Source organism: Mus caroli, chromosome 10 (genome assembly GCF_900094665.2).
Source record: "Mus caroli chromosome 10, CAROLI_EIJ_v1.1, whole genome shotgun sequence".
In the NCBI taxonomy this organism is placed as follows: domain Eukaryota; kingdom Metazoa; phylum Chordata; class Mammalia; order Rodentia; family Muridae; genus Mus; species Mus caroli.
This window is the reverse complement of record NC_034579.1, coordinates 26,390,232-26,414,001: the sequence shown is the minus strand read 5'-3', so window position 1 is coordinate 26,414,001 and position 23,770 is coordinate 26,390,232. Positions and strand designations below refer to the sequence as shown.

Below are 23,770 nucleotides of genomic sequence, written 5' to 3'. Positions count from 1 at the left end.
GAAGAGAGGTTGAGGTGGTGAAAGCCAATTCTACAACGTGCCAATGTCTAGTAGTGTTATGCCTGCGTGCAGCAAGAAAGAAGCATAAAGATCCTAGAGATCCACTAAGATTTCTGGTTTTTTTGATTGTTTGTTTTGGCATACTATTATGCAATTTTAAGTAACACACTATTGCAGTGCTGGATTATAATATCTATAGTTAAGTGTTGTGTAGTATGATTAAAATTCATTAATTTAGCAAATAATTTTTAATATTTAATGAGCAACAAACACACTGGGATCCAGGACTAAAGAAATAATACCATTCATCCTATGTTTGGTTACCGATGCTACGGGACTAAGACAAAAATAATTTATTAAATTTTAGTGTGTTAAGAAGTGTGGTAAAGTCCAGACGAGTGGCCATGAAAGGGAGACCTCTGATAAGAATATGTAGTAGGTAGCAGATATTGAAATTCAAGGCTCAATGTTAGGCAGACTGATGATGGGAAAGCTGAAAACCTTGAGTTCTGTTTCCACTGTTAATTCATACAAACTTCTAAATGTCAGTTTACTCACTAGAAATAGAGAAAGGGGCTGTGAGTTCTCAAAATTAGATTTATGGGTTTTACAACACTGCCTTGTGTAATAGCTTTCTGATTATTTATATAGCTGACAATTTTTCTTTAGTAGTAAAAATATGACAAACTTTGGGAAAAGTGCAATCTTTGAATGTTTTTCCGCTGTGAATTTGCAGTGATGCAATTGGTCCCATGAATGATCGTACAGGGAAGGTGGTTAAGGGGTAATTAGCCAGTTGAATCTGTTTGTGTAGGTCTATACTGTCTCACAGGGGTGCAGGGATGTGTTGCGTACTGCTAGGTGAGGAAACCGTGAAGGACCACCTGTGTGGGATCTCTGGACCTCTGGGCAGGTGCAACAGGAAAATGAAGGAGTCTACAAAGTTGTCCTTTGACCTGCACAAGTGACCTCTATGTATTGCTCTCCCCATGCCTGTAAATGGACACAAACACTGGTGATAACAAAAATAAAATATAAAATCCTTAAAAGAACATTTTTAGTGTGCACTTTCTTTACTCATAAAGATAAATAATCAAATTACAATTAAAATCTATTTAGCCTTTTTGGTAGTGTCTGGTTAAGTGTTATCTATCCATGAAGGCACTTCAAAGCAAAGCCGATTAGTAATGTGACTTAGTCACTGTTTGTCACTTCATATTGATATGAAGAAATACAATGACCAAGGCAACTCTTATTTGTGGGCTTGTGTACGGTTGTAGAGATTTAGTTATCGGCATGGTGGCATTCAGGCAGCTCTGAAGCTGTAGATGAGAGATGTATCCTGATCCAAAGGCAGAAAGAGACTGTGTCTGTTCTGGGCTTTTGAAAGCTCAAAGCCCACTCTTAGTGACACACTTCCTCCACTCTTCGTCATTAAGGCCACCCCTAGTTTTTCTAATTGTTTTCACATACACTCTGGTGACTAAGTACTCAGACATATGAGTCTGTGGGTGCCATTCTTGTTCATGATGATACTTTTAAGATATGGTCAGTTATAAAGTCCAGCAATAACTGCATATCTGTATTAGTTTTCTAGTAAAGTTTCATAAATGCAAATGAAGAGAAATCCTAAACTGGGTGTTGTGCACAGGTTTATAATTTCAACTCTCAGGAGGGGGAGGGGTGAAGATCTTGACAGTTTTAGGCCAGTCTGGAATATATGAAAACTAGTTTAAACAAAAATTAACTTAATATTTTACTGAATTTTCATTTATGTAGTCGTTTGTAAAAGTGTTCTTACATTTTTGAGTATTATCCTAACAACTAAAATAACTTACCTTTTAATTATCAGAATGATTTTTATTTTGACGGGGGGGGGGGTCCAAGGAGAGGGGCTCCATAGTTTTAAGGATTTGGCTCTTGTGATTATAGTAGTACTTCCTTCAGAGTCAGAACCCAGAAAGGCAGATAGACCCAGCAGAAAGTCCTTGTAGCTGGTTTGTAGGTACTACACTAGAGAGTGGGAATGCTGGGAAGTCAACGTCTATCCATCTCCTTGGCTACAGGTAATCCTTTCTCACTGCTGGGTAAAGCTTTTCAGGTGTATCCTGTTGGGGTAGGAGCGCCCATAGCCAGGTGAGTGAGCCCTCATCGATTCTCTAGAAGGAAACCCAATAAACTCATTGGCTCATTGGAGTGAACTTTGGTGATAATGTGCCTTGTTTTGTTCTTGGGATTTTGGTAGACATGGTTGCTGTTGCTTACATTGTCCTCAGTGAAAGGATTTTAACAACACTAACAAAGGCAAATCTCTCTTTAAAAAAAAAAAAAAAGCAGAAATTCTCATTAAAAACAACAAAAAACCTTTCCCAACGCTATTTATTGGTCCCGTGCAATAGAGTATACGTTGAAGTTTGAATATTGTAACACCTAGTACTTGTAGCTATTATCTGTAGGAGGCACTATTTCAGTTCTTATAAGAATATTGAAGCTCACAGATGTTACAAAATTCACTGAGAGGATAGGGATAATAAATGGAACTGAGGTTTGGGTAACAAGGGTCACCACTGTCTTGTGTGCTGGCTGTCTTGATCACTACCAATAAGCATCAACTATATTTCTGGCACATGGTGCTAGGAGAAGTAGGATACTTGTATATGCTGTGCATTACCAAGGTGGAACACAAAACCCCCAAAATACAAAGCCTCAGCAGTACAAAGGGTTCAGTACTTCGAGCAGAAATGATACTTGTAGAGCTTATGTATGGGTAGCCATGTCTCTTGCAAACTGTTATGGTATTAGGCCCATCTGAGTAATTAGGGTAACTTTCACCAATGTTTTTAATCTACCACTGGCTGTGGATTTACTGTGTGCTTGGAACAACATAGCATAATTACGGAGTGCAAGTCTGAGGAAGGGTTTTTTGTTGTTGTTGGTTTCCATACAGAGCAAACCGAGATGGGTCCTTGACAGCTCTTGAAAAATTTTTGCAAAATCACTAAAAGTGCACTCAGTGTTCAAGCAGGTGAGGCTGAATCTCGAACGATTAAGAGTCTACACTTAACAGTGAAGTTTTGATCCAGTTTTGAGTTGAAGAACTGAGGGAGGAGTCAGAAGAACACTCCAAGTGGAGTATCCCTGGGGTACTGCGCGGGATCACTGCAGTCTGCCTCTTAAAACAATGCATCTCACAAGGGGAGCGTGCTAGGATAGCCACAGACGGTGGGAACACCAGGATCTCGCTCTTCCCCTTCGCGCCCCTTCCTAGAAAGTGCCGCCTGCCAGCGTTCCTTGTCGTGCTTCCGTTTCCGGCTCCGGGTTGAGGCTCAGCGGAAACTTGGCTCTAGGGAGGAGGAGGAGGAGGGGGCGGGCCCGCGTAGGCCGCGCAGGCGCACGGTAGTAGCTGCAATGGCGCTGCCGGGCTCCTTGAATCGCTATCTCTTGCTCATGGCACAGGAGCATCTGGAGTTCCGCTTACCGGTGAGCCGTCCTGGGGTGCCGGGCGCAGAGGCTCGCACTCCTCACGCGCCGGCTTGCGGGGGGTCTCTGCAGGCAGCTGCGTGCGCCTGGATTGGGGCTGGGATGAGGCCGCTGGGAGGACCGAGTCCCCGGCAGCCTTTCTCCAGGACGGAGCCTTGCCTTTCACCCCTCTGCACGTGCTCCTGGCGCCGCAGTGAAGCAGGTGAACCTGACCCGACGCAGAATGGAGACATCCGTGGGGGCTCTCGGTGGAGTGTGAGGAGTGTCGATATAGGTTCAGGCATGATGGAAGGCTTGGGGTGGTACTTAATAAAGTTGGGGGGAAGCTTTTTTATTTACTCAAGTAACATTTTCTACAGCGCCTGAAGTCGCGTTCACCGAACGTTGAGGATGCGCTGACTGACAGCTCTGCCCTTAAAGAGCGTAACGTTTGCTTAGGCTCAGGACTAGCGGACTCGAGAGCATAGCCATAACTTTGTGAAGTGCAATGATGGAGGGTTCTTAGTGGGAGCCTTTAAAGTATGGGGGCCTTTAAAAAGGGAATCTTTGTCCATTGATGAATGAAGGATGTTGCCTTTCAAGGTGGGGATGGCATATGAGCCGGGCCGAGGAAATAAGTACATTAGAAGTATAAATTGTTGTCCATTACTCATCACCAGTTCCGTAGCAGGGTGGTAAAGAGAGAGAAGTAGGTTGATGGACCAGAGAAAACAGACTTGAGGACACTATAGCTTGGAAGAGGAATTAAACAGTTTAAAAGTAAAGAGGCAGAATTAGATTGTTTTTTTAATAGAAAGTAAAATGAAGGAAGGACTCGAGAGCAGTAAGACTGGAGTTAATAAGAATCTGTTGGAATATTAAATGATTAAGAAACTGATCTAGTGTCAGCAGTAAGAGAACAGGATAGAGTGGTTATGTAGGAGGTGAGAACAAATCTAGATTGTGATAAGCATTTCATTTTTCTGCGTAAGAAAACCTGGAAAGGATGAGATTTCTTCAACTTCATGTTCAAAGAGTGGTGAGACGCTGGACCTGGAGAGTTGGCTCACGGGTTACGAACACTGCTCTTCCAGAGGACCTGAATTTAGTGCCCAGCAGTTGTATCAGGATACTGCCTACAGCCATTGGTAACCCCAGCTCCAGGGGTGCCCACACTTCTGGCCTCCATAAGCACAAGGCCTTCCTTAATTTTGTGAGTGTACCCACAGGTTTATAAAAAAAAAGTGATAGGCCAAGTACAGATGCTTGGAAGCTTGGACAATAAAGGAAAACTGGCAGGAGACATGCAACATGTCTGACGTAAGGAGAGAGGTTTTCTCCTCCTTATGGGGATGAGTGGTAGTGAGTGTATGTGTTTTGTGGTTAAGAGGGAGGCTCTGTCTCCTGAGGAGATTAAAAAAAAAAAAAAGAGGAAAGGGGAATAAGGTAGACATCTCTCAGTCAGAAAGTACGAAGGGAGCATACAAGATACAGTTAGGAAGAGCCAAGGGAGAGGACTGAGCTTCAGGCACCACCATCTTGATTGTCATACCGTGCTGATTTCCACATATGGATAGCCTACTCCATCGGGTAGCTATGATCACGTACATGTGAAGAATTGGAGAGTCAAAGTGCATGGTAGTAGTTACAAGATCTGAACATCAAATTGTAATCCTTACTCCATGTTTTATAATGTCTCCTATTCAAGTCTGTGTTGTAAAAGAGCCCTTGGGCAGTCTTCACTGAGGTTCTGTCAGTCTGCACTGGTTTATGATCCCTCCTCGTGCTGGGATTGAATTTATCCCTTCCCACCTCTTACACATCTTTTCATTCTGGGATATCCATGCAATTTATTTTCACCATTCACCCCCAATTCTTGCTAAAACCAATAACCTTCTAGTACAAGAAACAACTTGATGCATACATACCCAAAGAGAGCTAGAGGTGGCATTTGTTGCTCACATCTCCCATTGTTTGTGATTTGAAGTAAGAAACTTGGTGATGGTATCACTCTCTCCTGATGGCCATGGTCGTGGTGTAAAGACCTTCTGGAAGGGAGGAAAGGAGAGTGTTGGCATCCAGCCAGCAGCGGGGACACTTACCTTCTTAGTTACTTCCTCCTAGGACCAATGTGGAGGGATAGAGTTCACTTCCTGTATCTTATTTAAGCAATTGGTCAGTGTGACAAAGCAAGGCATTTTTACAGTCAACCTGTGATTATCAGAACAAAGAGATAGCCTGAAGGATGTATGCATTTGATCAACTTTCCTCATGACATGCATGTTATAGTTAACATGTTCACTCTAGGCAGGTATTGTGGTACACTCCGGTAATCCCAGCATTTGCGAAGTGGAGGCAGGTGAATCAAGAAGTCAAGGCAGCCTTGGTTATATGACAGTCTTAAAAACAAACAAAACTGGTGTTAGCTCTTTCTAGTTTTATTACTACACTGAAAGGTTAGCCATGTCCTTACACGTTTCAAACTCACAATTATGCTCCCTAGCTAATTATTTCTTTTTCAAACATCTTCAAATCATGTTTAATAATTCATTCTATTTTTTATTGTTGACTGTTTTATTTACTAATCTGTAGCATCTGTAAAAAATTTCTTTACTTCCCTAAATCAGGACAGAACAGTTTCTGATGAAATCCTTTTGTAGCTCATGTATAAAATCTCTCAGGTCTATGACCTAATAACCATGGTTAGGACTATAAAAATCTCAGAAGTCTATGTTACAATTGCCTGATGCTGACAATTGCAATATGCCTCAAGTAGATATCCACTTCCTCTTTCTTTCTATCATTAGACCTGCTTTTCTCTGCAGACTCAGTTTAAAGGGTTTAAAATGCACATTAGTCACTTGTCAGAAGTAACCCGACAGAGCAGAGCTTTGTTTTGCCTCATGACTTTGGAGAGTGCAGTTGGAGGTGTAGCAGAGTGGCATGGTCTGAGGCTGGGTTGTGAGGAAGCGGCGTGTCCACATACCAAGTAACATGGAGCAGGTTGGAATCGTGGGAATAATTCTCAAAGCCTGCCTCTTAGTGCTGGACTTAGCCACGGCCTCCTAAATACTCTCCAGTGTTCAAAGTAATACTTCAAGCTAAGCACTGACCTGAAAAACATGAGCCCTTGGGGGGCATTTCTGCCTCAGACTGTAACAAAATATATTTTCTCTATGTTTTTCAATACAGGAAATAAAGTCTTTACTATCGGTGTTTGGAGGGCAGTTCACTAACAGTCAGGAAACTTATGGAAAGGTAAGGTGATTTTATTTATTTATTTATTTTTAAGGGAATAGGAGGTGGTTTATTTTGGAGCCATTTTGAATGGTTATGGCCTGGGAACACATATTTAGGTTACCCCAAATTCCGTATTGCAATGAAGCAGTTCTCCTGGTTTTACAGAACAAAGGACGTCATAAATTAAGGTAAGCTGAAATATGCCCTACTATACGTCAGAGAGGTGGTTTGTAGCAGGATGCAGGAAGCATCTCTACAGGCCTGAGGTGCTATCAGATGACATCCTTAGCTTTTGCATGGGGGGAAGCGTTTTTTATCTATTAGTGCAGTATGTTAGTTTCTACACAGAGACGGGGAGGATGCTAAAGGTAGCCCAACACAGGTACTGCAGTTCTCATCAGTCATTCAGTCTCTGTGGACACAGCTTCTTTCCTGAGTTCCTGTTCACAGTTGCCCCAGTTGGCCAAACCTCACAGTTGCGCATATAGGGGCCAGGAATGCTCATTGCTAGTGTCTGCTGTAGATGAGGCTGAGAAACGTTCAGGGCAGCTGTTTTCAGGAGAGAGGAATAGCGGTTAAGATCTTTAACCAAGAAACTTGTGGATTATATCAAAGTTATAGTCATAATCATATAATCGTAGTCATGATGATTTACAGGATCATCATGATCCATCATGATGTACTTTCTTTCCTTTTCCTATATCTGTTACAACATATACGTGTGACATGTAAGGGTTCCTGTGCTTAAGTAATTAAGAGCAGCGTGTGGCGTAACAGAGTGGAGGTAACAGATGAAGGAACATGCATTTAAAATACCTAGAATGAACGTATGTTCAAGTAGATTGTGGCTCCTCCTATATTTACAGCTGCTTGTGCTCTGTGATCTGTCTTATGTGTATTTGAATGGTTAGAAATGGGACTTCAGAAGAGTTTCTGTAATAATAACCCCCTTTTGGGTTATTTTAATCCTCACTAATTGTACTATAGGATATTTTAGATACTAATGAAATCAAGAGCTTTCAGTACTTATTATTAGAGATTGGTATCTTTGTATAATTTGGATAAAAAGAGTTAATCCAAATTTTTGAGTATCTGCTAGAGTAAAAGTTAATTTTAATAGCTAGGTTTATTTTATCCAAATTATATTGAATTACGGGAATATATTTATAATCACATAATTTACACACAGGCACAGTGGAAACACTTGAATTTTTTAAATAATAGTTTTATATAAGGTAAGGGTTTAAGGTAAGCACACAGAACATAAAGACATGATCAAGAGAAAGGGCACTTATAGACTCATAAAAATTAAGATATACATTATTTTATCACATAGAAATATACCAGAAGCACTTGCCTTTAATCCTAGAACCTAGAAGACAAAGGCTGGAATATCTCTGAGTTCAAGGCTAGCCTTGTCTACATGGTAAGTTTCAGGATAGCCACGATTATGCAGGGCGACCGTCTCTCACCCCCAACCACAAAGAAAGGAAAAACATTAACGAGGTGTAAAATCATAAATGATTTAAAAATCTGAGTATCTTAAAATCAAGACATTTTTATTTGTCTGTTTTTTGAGACATGATTTCTGTGTAGCCCTAACTGTCCTGGAACTTACTCTGTAGACCACGCTGGCCTCAAACTCACACAGATCAACCTAGCCTCTGCCTCCAAGTGCAGGGATTAAAGATATGAGCTACCACAGCCTGGCTAAAATCAGACGTTTTAAAGAAACAAAACATGAGGGCTGGTGAGATGGCTCAGTGGGTAAGAGCACCCGACTGCTCTTCCAAAGGTCCAGAGTTCTAATCCCAGCAACCACATGGTGGCTCACAACCATCCGTAACGAGATCTGGCGCCCTCTTCTGGAGACAGCTACAGTGTACTTACATATAATAAATAAATAAATCTTTAAAAAAAAAAAAAAAAGAAAGAAACAAAACATGAGAAATGTCAGTCACTTGGGGTACTCCCCTGTCAGCATGGTAGCTTTGAAGATGAGTGTCATCCAGCCGTTTTGAAGTCCACATGAATGTGCTCTCATACGATGTGAGGAAGTTAAGGTAGGGTGAGTTTGAATCAGACCATATCTATGTATGACCATATGTAGATTATACATAGACCAGATATAGACCATACACAGTAGCCCCAAATTTTTGTTGTGAGGCTTGCCTTTAATGACTGAACTGCCTCTCTAGCCCTGTATGCACAATTTTAAAATGCTAAGGTTGTTTAAAATGCTTACCTTGTTTGAGTTGTTTTGAATTTCTCTGTAGTGGAGTTATCAGTGTTGGAAGAAGAAAGATTGAACACGACAATCTCATCTTTTTCTTTTGAAAGACGAGAGGCCTTAAGTTGAAGTCGTCTGTTATTGGCCTTTATTCCAGAGTGCCTCAGTCACTGACAGGAAGGACGGAGGGGAGCAAGTGGATCTAAGGTGTGAGCCTGGTGAGCTGAGGGCAGGGCACTGCTGTGCTTAGCCATGCTCTGGCAAGGTGCTGTTTTCAAGGAGCTTTCCAGCCTGCTTACTGGGTGCTGGGACTGAGAATTGAGAAATGTTTGCTTTTTACATTAAATAAAATGCTAAAGTAATTCAAGTTAATAACAGTAATCTACACCATGGCTTTACATCATCATTAATTCACAGGACACCTCAGGCCACAGCTACCCATAAGATGAGAGACTAGGTTGGGCATGGTAGCATACCCCTATCTTTCTGTCACTTGGGAAGTTATGACAGGAAAAGGATCCTCGCCAGGGCAGCTTAGTGAGGCATTTCTGTGAGTTGGTGGGGTGGGGTCTGTGTCAGTTTGGTTTCTCTTATGGTGATAAACATCATGACCAAAAATAACTTGTGGAAGAAAGGATTTATTGGCTTACACAACCTGATCCCAGTCAGTGATAATGGGAAGTCAGGGCAGGAATCTGGAGGCTGCAATTAAGCAGAGAGCATGGAGGAGTGCTACTTACAGGCTTGCTTAGTTTGCTTTCTAATGTGCCTAGGACCTCCTGCCAAAGGATGGCACAGCTGGCAGTGGACAGGGCCCTTCCTTATCAATCACTTCTCAAGAAGATGTCCAGCCAGTGTACCTCAAGGCCAATCTGGTGGAGACATTTCCTCACCTGAGTGTGTTAAATAACAAAAATCCAAACTATATAAAGAGCAAAGGGAAGGAGAGAGTGAAGGAGAGATTTAGTAATTAAAAAAAATAAGTCACAATGTGTTCTAGATATTATAAGGGATGTTGAGTTACAAAAAGTCCAGCAATACACTCTCTCTATCTGTGTTGGTTTTCTTAGTCTAACTATAAATGCAAATGAAGGGAAATGCTGAACTTCGTTGTTGTGCATAGGCCTAGAATTTCAACACGTGGAAGGGAAAATATGAGGCCAGTGTGAAAACTAGTTTTGAGAAAAAAGTAACTTTAAAGTCTATTTTACTAATATTTTCATTTATGGAGTGGTTTATAAAAGTGTTCTTACATTTTAGAGAATTATCTCAACAACTTATCCACTAAATTAACTTATCTTTTTAATATCAGGATGATTTTATTTTGAACAGAGATCAGATTTGCCTATTTTACATGGTAAAAAGGAGTTTCTCCTGGTGACTCCTTGAATCAAAACATACTAGACCGATTGTAGCAGTGATCTGCATGCCTATTCTTTTTTTCTTTCAGTCTCCATTTTGGATTCTTAACATTCCCTCTGAAGACATTGCAAGAAACTTGATGAAACGGACTGTGTGTGCCAAGTAAGCGAAACTCTTTATGTGTGTGTGCATTTACAAGGCTTCACAACCCCTGTGGTCTAGTTCCTGCTGTGGAAGGTAGCAGAGGGGCATCAGTTTGAAGTTTCACAGATTTACCATTGGGTGATGATGAGGGAACAGAGAGTTACCTTATGCAGCAGAGGTGGCCAGAGAGTCCTAACACTAGCAGGAAGCTAATATTGAGTGACCTATTCTTACATCGACTGAGTGCCACACTCAGAGTAACCAAGTCGTGGAAAATCTAAACCTGCTTTTCTCATTCTTGATTTGAAGTTGAATAATCAGATTAGTAATTTTTAAAAAAGAATTATTTATTTATTTTATGTATGTGAGTACACTGTCACTGTCTTCAGACACACCAAAAGAAAGCATCATTTACAGGTGGTTGTGAGCCACCATGTGGTTTCTGGGAATTGAACTCAGGTCCTCTGGATGAGCAGTCAGTTCTCTTAACCACTGAGTCATCTCACCAGCCCTCAGATTAGTAAATTGAAGGTGACAAAACTCTCATGAAGTATATCTGTTAGAGAAATGGATTCTAACAAGCACATTTTTGAGTAAATTGTTTGTTGCTTATTCTTATTTCTAGACTTTTATTTCTAGACTTCTCTTATTTCTAGACTTTCTCTTATATCCATTTTCTTTAATTTTAATAGTTGCTTTTTTTCCTGACTATAATGGCAGATTATTGAAGCTGTTCTTTTCCTTAGATATTGCTTTTAATAATGGAATGAAAATAAATGTATATATTTATCATGGTTAATAATGTTTTGTAATGTGGTATGAACTGTGACCTTTATATTTATCTAACTCTATCTTGTTGAGAAGTAAGCTCAATTCTAAGTCTAATTCCTTAAACCACAGCTTGTTAATGAACTTGTTATTATTTAACAATATATATTTAACAATGATTTTTTTTTAATTGAATATTTTATTTATTTGCATTTCAAATGTTATTCCTTTCCCAGTTTCCCCTCTGTAAACCCACTATCCCAGTCCCCCTTACACTGCTTCTATGAGGGTGCTCCCCCACCCACCCACCCACTCCTGCCTTACCGCCCTAGCATGCCCCTACACTGGGGCATCAAGTCTTCACAGGACCAAGGGACTCCCCTCCCATTGATGCCAGATAAGGGCCCTTCAGCTCCTTCAGTCCTTCCCCTAACTCCTCCGTTGGAGTTCATGTGCTCAGTCCGAAGGTTGGCTGTGAGCATCCACATCTGAATTGGTCAGGCACTGGCAGAGCCTCTCAGGAGACAGCTGTATCAGGCTCCTGTCAGCAAGCACTTCTTGGCATCAGCAATAGTGTCTGGGTTTGTTGTCTCTGGCTGTGGCTTGTCCCTCCTGCAAGCCTGTGTATCAGCACTCCTGGGAGACCAGCTCTCTCCCTGCAGAATTTGGGTATGGATAGCTGTGGCACAGGGTCAGCTCTGGGGAGCAGACAGAAACTGAAAGCAACAATAATTTTTTATTTAACAATAATGACTAGAAATTGGAAACAACAGAAGAAATGAAGACTATTTGTATAGAAAAATATTCCATACTGAAGGAGCTGAAGAGACTGCTCCTTCCATATGCAACATTTCTGCTTTACCTAATCTTGTTAAGATCTATAGCTATAGCTGGGTGTGGTGGTGCATGCCTTTAATCCCAGCACTCGGGAGGCAGAGGCAGGCGGATTTCTGAGTTCAAGGCCAGCCTGGTCTACAAAGTGAGTTCCAGGACAGCCAGGGCTACACAGAGAAACCCTGTCTCAAAAAAACAAAAACAAACAAACAAACAAACAAAAAACTACAGCTATTTAAGATATTTAAATTCCAGAAGTAAGGGATATTAGGCTTAAAATAGCCACCAACATACTCAGAAGTTACCTGTTTAAAGCATGCCTTTTGATGCTTATGTTTGATAAGTAGAAAGTAAATAATTTATAACATTGTAAAACATGAGGATTTATGTTTGGTCATTTTTCCTTTCCATGGTTGAGGATTCCCTGAAGATGCTGCTAATGAGAGGACCATTACTTGCTCTGCATTTAGTAGAAGACTAATTCACTTTCAAATTTAGGTTTTACCTACAGACAATTAGTATAGACTTTCAAGGACATACTTAAACATCATTCAGATTTTTCTGTAGTTGAGTTAGGCTTAAAATTAATTTAAAATAGTTTTAGTATATATTTTAAAAACATTTATTTTTATTTTACTCGTATATCTTTGTGCCTGGATATCAGTGTGTGTACATGTGTGCAGATACATTCAAAGGCCAGAAGACAGCGTTTGATACTGTGGAACTGTAGTTACTGGTGGTTGTAAGATGCCTGGTGTGGGTGCTGGGAACCAAATTGAGTTCTCTGCAAGAGCACCAAGTCTTCTTATCCACTGAGCAGTCTTTCCAGCTCCTTCAGTATGGAATATTTTATACATGCCACAAAATGTGAAACATATAGCAAAACCTGGATACTTACTTTTTAGAGCTCAACCTTTTCAGTAACTTAGTTTTACCAAAAATAGCTAAATACTAATAGTAGGGTTTGTATTTGCATCCCCTCTTCCTTTATATTAGGGAAAACATTAAGAAAAAATGATTTTTCTGCAGCTTTCCTTAAAAAAAAAAAAAAACCCAAAAACCATGGGATTTTATTGCATGGTTTGACGTAGTATAATATGTAATAATAAGGGCATGAGATTTAGCTCAGTGGTAGATAGTATGCTTATTAGCACACATGAGACCCTGGGTCAATCCTTACATCCCCCCTCAAATATATGCACATATATTTCTACATTTCTGTATGTGTATAAATGATGAAAACTTAGAAATACCCTAACTTAATGTTGAATTTCCCTCCTTTCTTGTAAGGTTCAACTTCGTGTGGTTTGGGGTTATATTGTTATTTGTTTCCAGTGTACACATTTCTCACAAATAGATTAGGAAGCATAGCCAATGACCATTTTATTGTGTCAAGCATAAAGAAGTAGTAAAATAACTATTATGTATTGCTGTCTGAACTAAGTTCTTTACTGAGGTTAGTACCACTCATTTATTTCCTAGGTCTATATTTGAACTATGGGGTCATGGAAAATCTCCCGAGGAGCTGTATTCTTCTCTTAAAAGTTACCCTATGGAGAAGATGGTGCGTAGTGAAATGTGATTTTACATAGGCAAGTGTGAACATTTGGTATAATTCCTAAGCTTAAACTATTTTGCTTCTATTTTAGGTTCCATATCTGCATTCAGATTCGACATATAAAATAAAGATTCACACATTTAATAAAACATTAACTCAAGAAGAAAAAGTGAAACGAATTGATGTAAGTGGTACTGGCTGACCCAGAGCCTGCAGTCAGTGCGCCCTAGCTGTTGATGTATGTGAACATGTGAGATGAGCTGACCCAGAGCCTGCAGTCAGTGCCCCCTAGCTGTTGATGTATGTGAACATGTGAGATGAGCTGACCCAGAGTCTGCAGTCAGTGCCCCCTAGCTGTTGATGTATGTGAACATATATCTGTTAAGCACTTTCCATATTGTGTGTGTGTGTGTGTTTGTGTATCTTGTTTCATTCTGACACCAGGCTTGGACTCACTCAGTATATATTAGTAGATAAGCACTATATTCTAGGATTCTTTTTGTAAATTTTTGTAGTACATTAGAATTATTTATTTATCTATCTATCTATTTATTTATTTATTTTTAGGCACTTGAATTTCTGCCGTTTCAAGGAAAAGTGAACTTAAAGAAACCACAGCATGTATTCTCCATTTTGGAGGACTATGGTTTGGACCCAAACTGTATCCCTAAGGATCCACATAATATTTATTTTGGCAGATGGGTGAGTAAGTTCTTTCTACCTATCTTACTTCATTTTTTATTTGCTTTTTTATATGTTTGGGTTTTGTTGTTGTTGTTTCTTTAAGCTAAATGTGGGGTATAGGTCAGTCAGGAACACTGGTCAAGAGTTCATGAGGCGTGAAGCAAATACACAACAGAATGCCATGCTGTTATTTCATTTTTTTTTTAATAAATGTAAAAATTTGAAGCAACTTGAGAGTCAGAACTACTGTATGGATTAAAATTACCAAAATGTATGTAGTTATGGTCGGTATTTTTTAGAAATCCCTGTGAAACACAACAAGCCTGTTAGATAGGAGTTCTAGGACAAGGGGGTACCTGATGATGGAAACAAGCCTTCCCAGGATGTCAGGACTACTGGTTGTGCAACAGGAAGAGGGCAGAATTCGAGGCCTGTTTAGTGGTATATGGAGATCTCAAATCTGAGTCTTCCTTTCTGAGAGTAAATCACGGATGTGTTCTGCTCAATTCTTTGAGTCTGGAATAGGTGGATGGAAGCCAAGACCCATGTTATTATGTCTTGTCTTGAAAGACAAGATGGAGAGCAGAATACTCAAGACCACTCCTTAGAATAATTTATATTTGCGTCATACTGGATTTGTAAAGAAGTAAAAAGATTTGATTTTCGTGATCTCAGTATAACTCAATTAAAAAAATGGCACAGAGCCAAACAGAATTCTCATCAAAGGAATATTGAATGGCCAAGAAGCATTTAAAGAAATACTCAAAGTCCGTAGTCATCAGGGAAAAAATGCAAATCAAAACAACAGTGAGATTCCATCTTATACTGGTCAGAATGGCTAAGATCAAAATTTCAAGTGATAACACATGCTGTCAAGAATGTGGAGCAAGGCTGAAGCAATCTACAGATTCAATGCAATCCCCATCAAAATTCCAACTCAATTCTTCATAGAGTTAGAAAGAGCAATTCTCAAATTCATTTGGAATAACAAAAAACCCAGGATATCAAAAACTATTCTCAACACTATAAGAACTGGAGGAATCACCATCCCTGATCTCAAGCTGTATTAGGAGCAATTGTGATAAAAACTGCATGGTACTGGTACAGAGACAGGTAGGTAGATCAATGGAACAGAATTAAAGATCCAGAAATAATCCCACACACCTTATGATCACTCGATCTTTGACAAAGGAGCTAAAACCATCCAGTAGAAAAAAGATAGCATTTTCAACAAATGGTGCTGGTTCACCTGGCAGTCAGCATTTAGAGGAATGGAAATTGATCCATTCTTATCTCCTTGTGCAAAGCTCAAGTCCAAGTGAATCAAGGACCTCCACAAAAAACCAGATACACAGAAACTAATAGAGCAGAAAGTGAGGAAGAGCATTGAACACGTGGCACAGGGGGAAATTTCCTGAACAGAACACCAATGGCTTATGCTCTAAGATCAAGAATGTACAAATAGGACTTCATAAAATTGCAACGGTTCTATAAGGCAAAGGACATTGTCAATAATACAAAATGACAGCGCACAGATTGGGAAAAGATCATCACCAATCCCCCACCCAATAGAGGGCTAATATCCAATGTATACAAAGAACTCAAGAAGTTAGACTCCAGAGAAACAAATAACCCTATTAAAAATGGGGTACAGAGCTAAACAAAGAATTCTCAACTGAGGAATACGGAATGGCTGAGAAGCACCTGAAAAAATGTTCATTCTTAATCATCAGGGAAATGCAGATCAAAATAACCCTGAGATTCCATTTCATACCAGTCAGAATGGCTAAGATCAAACACTCAGGTGACAGCTGATGCTGGTGAAGATGTGGAGAAAGAGAAACACTCCTCTATTGCTGGTGGGATTATAAGCTGGAACAACTGTGCAAATCAGTCTGGCGATTCTTCAGAAAATTGGACATAGTGGACCTGTGGACCAAGTTAAACCACTCCTGGGCATATACCCAGAAGATTCTCCAACATTATAACAAGAACATGCTCCACTATGTTCATAGCAGCCTTACTTATAATAGCCAGAAGCTGGACACAACCCAGATGTCTTTCAACAGAGGAATGGATACAGAAAATGTGGTCCATTTACACAATGGAGTACTACTTAGCTACTAAAAACAATGAGTTCATGAAATTCTTAGGCAAATGGATAGACCTAGAAAATAATCAAACCTGAGTGAGGTAACCCAGTCACAAAAGAACACACATGGTTTGTACTCACTGGTAAGTGGATATTAACCCAAAAGCTCAGAATGTTCAAGATACAATTCATAGACCTTATGAATCTCAAGAAGAAGGAAGACCAAAGCATGGATGCTTCCGTACTTCTTAGAAAGGGGAAACAAAATACTCATGATAGGAAATATGGAGACAGAGTTTGGAGCAGAGACTGAAGGAAAGGCCATCCAGAAACTGCCCCACCTGGGAATAGATCCCATATATAGACACCAAATCCAGACACTATTGTGTATGCCAAGAAGTGCTTGCTGACAGGAGCCTGATATAGCTGTCTCCTGAGAGGTTCTGCAAGAGCCTGACAAATACAGAGGTGGATGCTCACAGCCAACCATTGGATTGAGCATGGGGTCCCCCATCTCCATGAGTTAGAGAAAGAACTGAAGGAGCTGAAACATTTGCAGCCCATAGGAAGAACAACAGTAGCAACCAACCAGATCCCCCAGAGCTCCCAGGGACTAAAACACCAATCAAAGAGTACACGTGGGGGGACCCATGGTTCCAGCTGCATATGTTGCAGCGGATGGCCTTGTTGGACATCAGTGGGAGGAGAGGCCCTTGGTCCTGGGAAGACTTGATGCCCCAGTGTAGGGGAATGCCAGGGCAGGGAGGTGGGAGTAGGTGGGTGGGTAGGGAAACACAATTATAGACTCATCAAGATGGAAGATGAGAGAGGGGGATTCTGGAGGGGAAACCGGGAAAGGTGATAACATTTGAAATGTAAAAAAATAAAATATCCAATAAAATAAAATAAAAGAATTTGCATCTTCCATTGCTGGTAGAAGTGCAAACTTAAACTTGTACAACCACTCTGAAAATCAATTTGGTGTGTTTTCAGAAAACCTGGAATAGTTCACCTGAAGACCCAGCTATACCACTCCTGGCCATATACCCAAAAGATCTTCCACCATCCCTTTGAATATTTTTTTTTACTTGATTAAGTTTAGAATAGTCATAAGTGGAAAGAACTGTTCTCATTAGCAAGGTACTATGATTTTATAGTGAATAATTATCTTGAGTCTGTTCTGTACAGCTAGACTAACTTGACAAATACCTCTGATCTAGATTGCAGATGGACAAAGAGAGCTAATTGAGTCATACAGTGTCAAAAAGAGACATTTTATTGGAAATACAAGTATGGATGCTGGTTTATCATTCATCATGACCAACCATGCAAAAGTGAAAGAAAATGATCTTGTCTTTGACCCCTTTGTTGGAACAGGTATTATAAATCCATTGGTTACACTACTGCGTAGATGTTGCTTATTTATAGTAGTGAGGGACAAGAGAGTGATGTGACAATCTTTTCTTGTATTATACTTAAAACACTTTGTCACTTGGTGGATGTGACTTGAATTTTTTAGTTTTTATTTACCAAGCTAGCCACTTGGGGGAGCATTGGTCTTATTTTTTTCACAGATGTCTTACAGTATGTCATACATTTGATTCTGTTTGTGGAAGTGTGATTCTGAGGGTGACTACATAGCTGACTAGAACCTGCCTGCTGACATCATACCACACTCTTTGTAACTTCCCTGGGAGGCTCCTCTAATTAAGTCTCTGGAAAGCCTGAAATTCCAAGTTGACTTCATCTGATTCTGACGTCATTCTTGCCTCAGAGTGCTTCTTGCTTGATGCTTGAGCGAGCATTACTTTATTAAATTTTCATCTGACTGACCCCATTATTCTTGTTTGGTTAGTGACTAGGTAGCTGTCAGTCTAAGGAGCAGTGAGGGTGCAAATGTTGAGTAAATGTGTGAAGTGCCCTGTGTGAATTCTACTCTGATGACAACTAGCGTGAAGATCCTGTAAAAGGTTTCCTGAGGTGGCGACGGTGCAAGAAGTGACTCCAGCAGTCTGACTCCACAGTTCATGTCTTTGCTTCTGCAGAGCTGTCTCTCTCAGGCTTTACTGGCTGACACTTGCACCCAAATTAACTTCACGATTGTGACCAAATGTGATTAGTAATAGAAATAGTATCAGGTCCAGAATTCCCAGCTGGTGCAAGGAGAGTTTTTGGAATTTGTTTTGAACTAATTCTCCAGTGAGCTTTCTGCTGTGTCTCCATGCATCTTACTCTCAACCTACCCGTTTGAGCTTTCCTATCTTCGTTTATCTGAAAACAGTGTCCTATATTTTGAACTTGATATTGGCACTTATGTCAAGTTTCTTTAAAAGTTATGAATATGTACTATCTCATTTCAGCATAAGCTTTGTTCACATTTGGCTTACTTTATTATTTTATTTTATTTACATATTTTCTTGAATCATTTGAAGGTTACATTTATTATACACTTCTCTCAAATATATTAGTATTCATTTCTCTTTTTTAGTATACCTTTCTTAAGAATAAGCATTTTACATATATCTATGTATGTGTGTGTGTGTACATATATATACTGTATCTATATACTTATATTCTGTGATTGGATGTATTTTGCTGTTAACATTTTCTTTGTTTGGAACATTACTAAACTGTTTAAGTATAGAATAGTTTTCATTTGAGTTGCTTGAATCTTTCTCATTATTGGTATGGGTTATTATACATTTGTAGCTGGACTATGACGCTAGAGATGTGTCCTTCTCAAGGCTTACAGATTCTGCTTCTTTGCCTCTCAGTGTAATACTAATTTTTATCAGCATGGTATTATAATTTGCTTTTCTATTGTGTGATAGTGACTGTTTATTTTCTATTCTTGCAGTTAATGTAAGGCACTGTGGGGAGGCACAGTAGGACCTAGTAAAGTATCCTGTTCCTTATCTAGCTGTTTCCTCCTCTTGACGATTCAGTTAGCATCCAGTGACAAGGTTCCTCTTTGAAACGGTTTTTCCTTGTATGAGTTTTCTACTCTTGCACCTCTGGTACTGATCTGCATTCATTACTTTGCAAACAAGAAACCTTTCTTTACTTCCTGTTGTTAATTTTACTTATTACTAGCATGAACTACTAAGTCCCCCCTTTTTCCTCTGATGATTTATATGTCCTGTTATTCCTTAATTACTTCCTTACTCACATTAGCCTACTTTTACCAGGCCTTTCACATTGAATCTGTCTTTTGACCTAGCATTCTTTTTTTTTTTTTTTTTTTAAGAGAACTTTTTAAGTTTCTGGCTTATCTTTTATGTCCCCAAACCCTGGCTCCAGTCATTTCTCCCAGTAACCCTTGTTTCTTTCAGTGGGGAGATAGTTTCGGGCACCAAGATCAGGGTTCTAGAGCTCTTCAGAGGGTAAGAAAGGAAATACACATGTGTATACACATGATATGTATGTGAACACAAATGGAAATGCACATGGATTTAGTCCTGTGTTTATATACATAATATGCATGTGGCATGTGTGCAAATGGAAATGCACACACATAATCTCGTGTGTATACACGTAATATATATGTGAGTGCAAATGGAAATGCACATGGATATACTCCTGTGTTTATACATATAATATGCACCCATGCAAATGGAAATGCACAAATATATACTCCTCTGTGTGTGTACATGTAATATGTATGTGAGAGCAAATGGAAATACACATGCATATATGCCTGTGTGTATACACATAAAAAAACCTACAGACAGTCTTATCAGAAATCATGGTTTTTTATGTGTAGCAGCTATTTCTGTTGAGTATCACAGATTTGTTTCCTACTTGTTCCATCTATGTCATGAATTACTTTCTCTACACTCAGAACGCTGGTTCTTATGTTCAGCAGTTTGCTCTTTTGTTCAATTCTACAGTTATCTAAAATAGTCAAGATTGCCATACCCATGCCACTTGGGGGAAAAGAATCCTATTATACTAGCTTTCTGTTGCCGTGCTAGGACACCATGACCAAGGCCACTCACAGAGGGATGGGTTTATTTGGATTTATGGTTCTAGAGGCTAGGAATCCATCATGTTGGGGAGGTGTGGCAGCAAGTGGCAGGAGCAAGGATGCTGCATTCATATCTTTTACCACAAGCACCAAGCAGAAGGATCAAATTGGAATTCTGTCCTTGCTTAAGGAGCAATAAAAAGCTACCATGTGCTTGCTTTTCTCTCCATTTGAAATTCAAAGGGTTCCATTTGTTGTAGTTTTCTCTCAGTCTTAGATTTTGGTTCCCTGCCATTACTTCTGTTTAATTATGTTAGTTTTACATATGCAGAAGATAAACTCACATCCGGTAGTCACAGCTGCACCATAATGTGCTTTTCTTTTTATCCCTTCCTTTGTTGACCAACTTTGTTTTCTCATTATTTTTCTAGTGATATGCTTATATAGGCACAATTTTTTACCCATACTCGTTAATATAAAATGTTTGATAGTCTGTATGTTATTTCTCTCTCTCTCTCTCTCTCTCTCTCTCTCTCTCTCTCTCAGTGTATCCTCTCTTAACTGCATTTCTTAGAAATCTCTTCCTGTTTCAAGACTGTTTTTTATTCTTTTGTTATTTTTGGTGCTGGAGATAATAATACAAGCCACTCTGTTACTGAGCTACGTTTTAGCTCATCTTCATTCTCTTCTGTAGTGTTTGTTTGTTTGTTTTTTAGTATACAACAGAGTTTATTTAGGGCATGGGGAGGGGACTTAGAGAAAGGCAGAGAGAAGGAAAGCATGGAGAAGTAGAGGCTGCCATGACCAGGTGGAGAGAGGGGGAGGGGCAAGGGGGAAAGCAAGAGTAAGAGAGACAAGAGAGTAAGACACTCTTCCGTAGTTTTAAACCTTAAATAGATTATATTACATGGTTTGTTAAAGTCATCTCTTATACATGGGTACTGATAGTTTTTGATATTTTATACTTAAAAATAATGCTTGCAATAACCCCTTGTAATTTTGAAGGTAGAGCCCTGGCGTACATTCCTGGAAGCAGGACTGTCAGGTTCAAGGGAATCTGTGGTGTTGCTGGATGCTGCTAAATAATTTCTTCTCTAATATTCAGCCTTGGCTTTCTGCAGCCATCTCAGAGAATTCTTGCTTTCCTGCAGTTTTACTCCTAAGAATATATTGCCAAGTTTTGAAATTTTCCTGATTTGTTGACTGAAAATGGTATCTAAAGATAGTGTTAATTTATATCTGATTATAAGTTACAGCTTTTTTTTTTTAAGGGCCATCATATATCATATTTTGAATAGACTTTTTTCTCCTGAGTCTTGTGGGTTTTTTTTTTTTTAAATTAATCATTCCATTCATTTATATCTCAAATGATATCCCACTTTCTGGTTACCCACTTCCTAACCCCTGATCTCACATCTGCCTTCCCCACTCCCCTTTGTCTGTATGAGAGTGTTCCCCTATCACCCACACTCTCCCACCCCACCACTTCAGCATCCCCCCCCCACACACACACACACACACACACTCTGGGACATCAAACCTACCCAGACTAAGGCCTTCCACTCCCATTGCTGTCAGGCAAGGCCATCTTCTGCTACATATGGATCTGGAGCCATGGATCCCTCCAGGTACACTCCTTGGTTGGTGGTCTAGACTTTGGGAGAACTGGGTAGTCAAGCCAGCCTATGTTGTTCATCCAGTGGGGTTGCAATACCCCTCTGCTCCTCTAGTCCTTCTGCCAGCTTCCCTCCCAGGTTCCCTGAGTTCAGTCTGATAGTTGGCTCCAAGCATCTGCATGTGCATTGGTCAGTTGCTGCACAGACCACCCAAGGAACCTCCACATTAGGTTCCTGTCATCAAGTGCCTCTTGACCATGGCAACAGTGTTGAGTTTGGTGTCTGCAGACATGATGTATCCCCAGGTGGGGCCATCCCTGGTTGGCCCTTTTTTCAGTCTCCGTTCCATTTTTTGTCCCTGTTCTTCTTTTGGACAGGAACATTTCTGTGGTAAAAAACTTTGAGATGGATGAGTGGCCCCATCCTTCCAACAGGAGCTATGTCTGTCTACTGGAGGTGGTTTCCACAGGTCCTATCTCCCACTTCTCTGAACATTGTGGCTAAAGTCAATCCCATTGAGTCCTGGGAGCCTCACATTTCTCTGGTATCTGGGACCCTCCAGTGGCTATGCCTTCTTTTGTATCCCTCCTGCTACCTATTTTTGTTTGATTCCCTAACCCTCTGTACCTCTATCATGTCTCCTCCAGTATCTGATACTGTCACCCTTATTTCCTGCCCCTCCATTCTTCCTACCTTGTACCCCTCTCCTTCTACACCCTGCAATTGTCCTGGTCCCCTCCTCAATTCTCTTCTCTTAGATTCAGAATATCTGGTTTTACATAGAGGTCCTTGATCCACTTGAACTTGAGCTTTGTGCAAGGAGATAGCAATGTATCAATTTGCATTCTTCTATATGTAGACTGCCAGTTGAACGAGCACTATTTGTTGAAAATGCTGTCAGTTTTTCCACTAGGTGGTTTTAGCTTTTTTGCCAAGGATCAAGTAACCATAGGTGTGCAGGTTCATTTCTGGGTCTTCAATTCTATTCCACTGATCTACCTGCCTGTTTCTGTACCAATACCATGCAGATTTATCACTATTGCTCTCTAGTATAGCTTGAGGTCAGGGATGGTGATTCCTCCAGAAGTTTTTTATTGTTGACAATTTCTCTTTCTAACTCAATGAAGAATTGAGTTGGAACTTTGATGGGGATTGCATTGAATCTGTAGATTGCTTTCAGCAAGATAGCCATTTTTAATTAATATTAATCCTGCCAATCCATAAGCATGGGAGATCTTTCCATCTTCTGAGGTCTTCTTCGATTTCTTTCTTTAGAGACTTGAAGTTCTTATCCTACAGATCTTTCACTTGCTTAGGAAGAGTCACACCAAGATATTTTATGTTATTAGTGACTATTGTGAAGGGTGTTTCCCTAATTTCTTTTTCATCCTGTTTATCCTTTGAGTAGAGGAAGGCCACTGATTTGAGTTAATTTTATATCCAGCCATTTTGCTGAAGTTGTTTATCAGGTTTAGGAGTTCTCTGGTGGAATTTTGGGGGTCGCTTAGTTATACTATAATATCATCTGCAAATATTTATATCTTGACTTCCTCCCTTCCAATTTGTATCCCTTTGATCACTTTTTGTTGTCTAATTGCTCTGGCTAGAACTTGGAGTACTATATTGAATAGATAGGGAGAGAGTAGGCAGCCTTGTCCAGTCCCTGATTTTAATGGGATTGCTTTGAGTTTCTCTCCATTTAGTTTGATGTTGGCTATTGGTTTGCTATATATTGCCTTTATTATATTTAAGTATGCACCTTGAATTCCTGTTCTCTCCAATACTTTTAACATGAATGCTTGTTGTATTTTGTCAA

At 39.9% G+C, this 23,770-nt stretch overlaps 1 protein-coding gene across 4 annotated transcripts in view; it reads left to right on the top strand.

Annotated features, from left to right (window-relative positions):
• The window catches only part of Trmt11 (tRNA methyltransferase 11 homolog), a 77,284-nt gene that overhangs the window by 13,943 nt on the left and 39,571 nt on the right, over window positions 1-23,770 (top strand). For 3 of the 4 annotated variants that reach the window (XM_021174882.2, XM_029482680.1, XM_029482679.1), the window contains exons 5-10: window positions 6,652-6,717; window positions 10,380-10,453; window positions 13,520-13,601; window positions 13,687-13,779; window positions 14,163-14,297; window positions 17,592-17,748. In XM_021174882.2, coding sequence (XP_021030541.1) covers window positions 6,652-6,717; window positions 10,380-10,453; window positions 13,520-13,601; window positions 13,687-13,779; window positions 14,163-14,297; window positions 17,592-17,748 — 607 coding nt within the window. Of the gene's footprint in view, window positions 1-3,323; window positions 3,481-6,651; window positions 6,718-10,379; window positions 10,454-13,519; window positions 13,602-13,686; window positions 13,780-14,162; window positions 14,298-17,591; window positions 17,749-23,770 lie in introns of those variants that run through there. The other variant, XM_021174883.1, reaches the window with a different exon arrangement.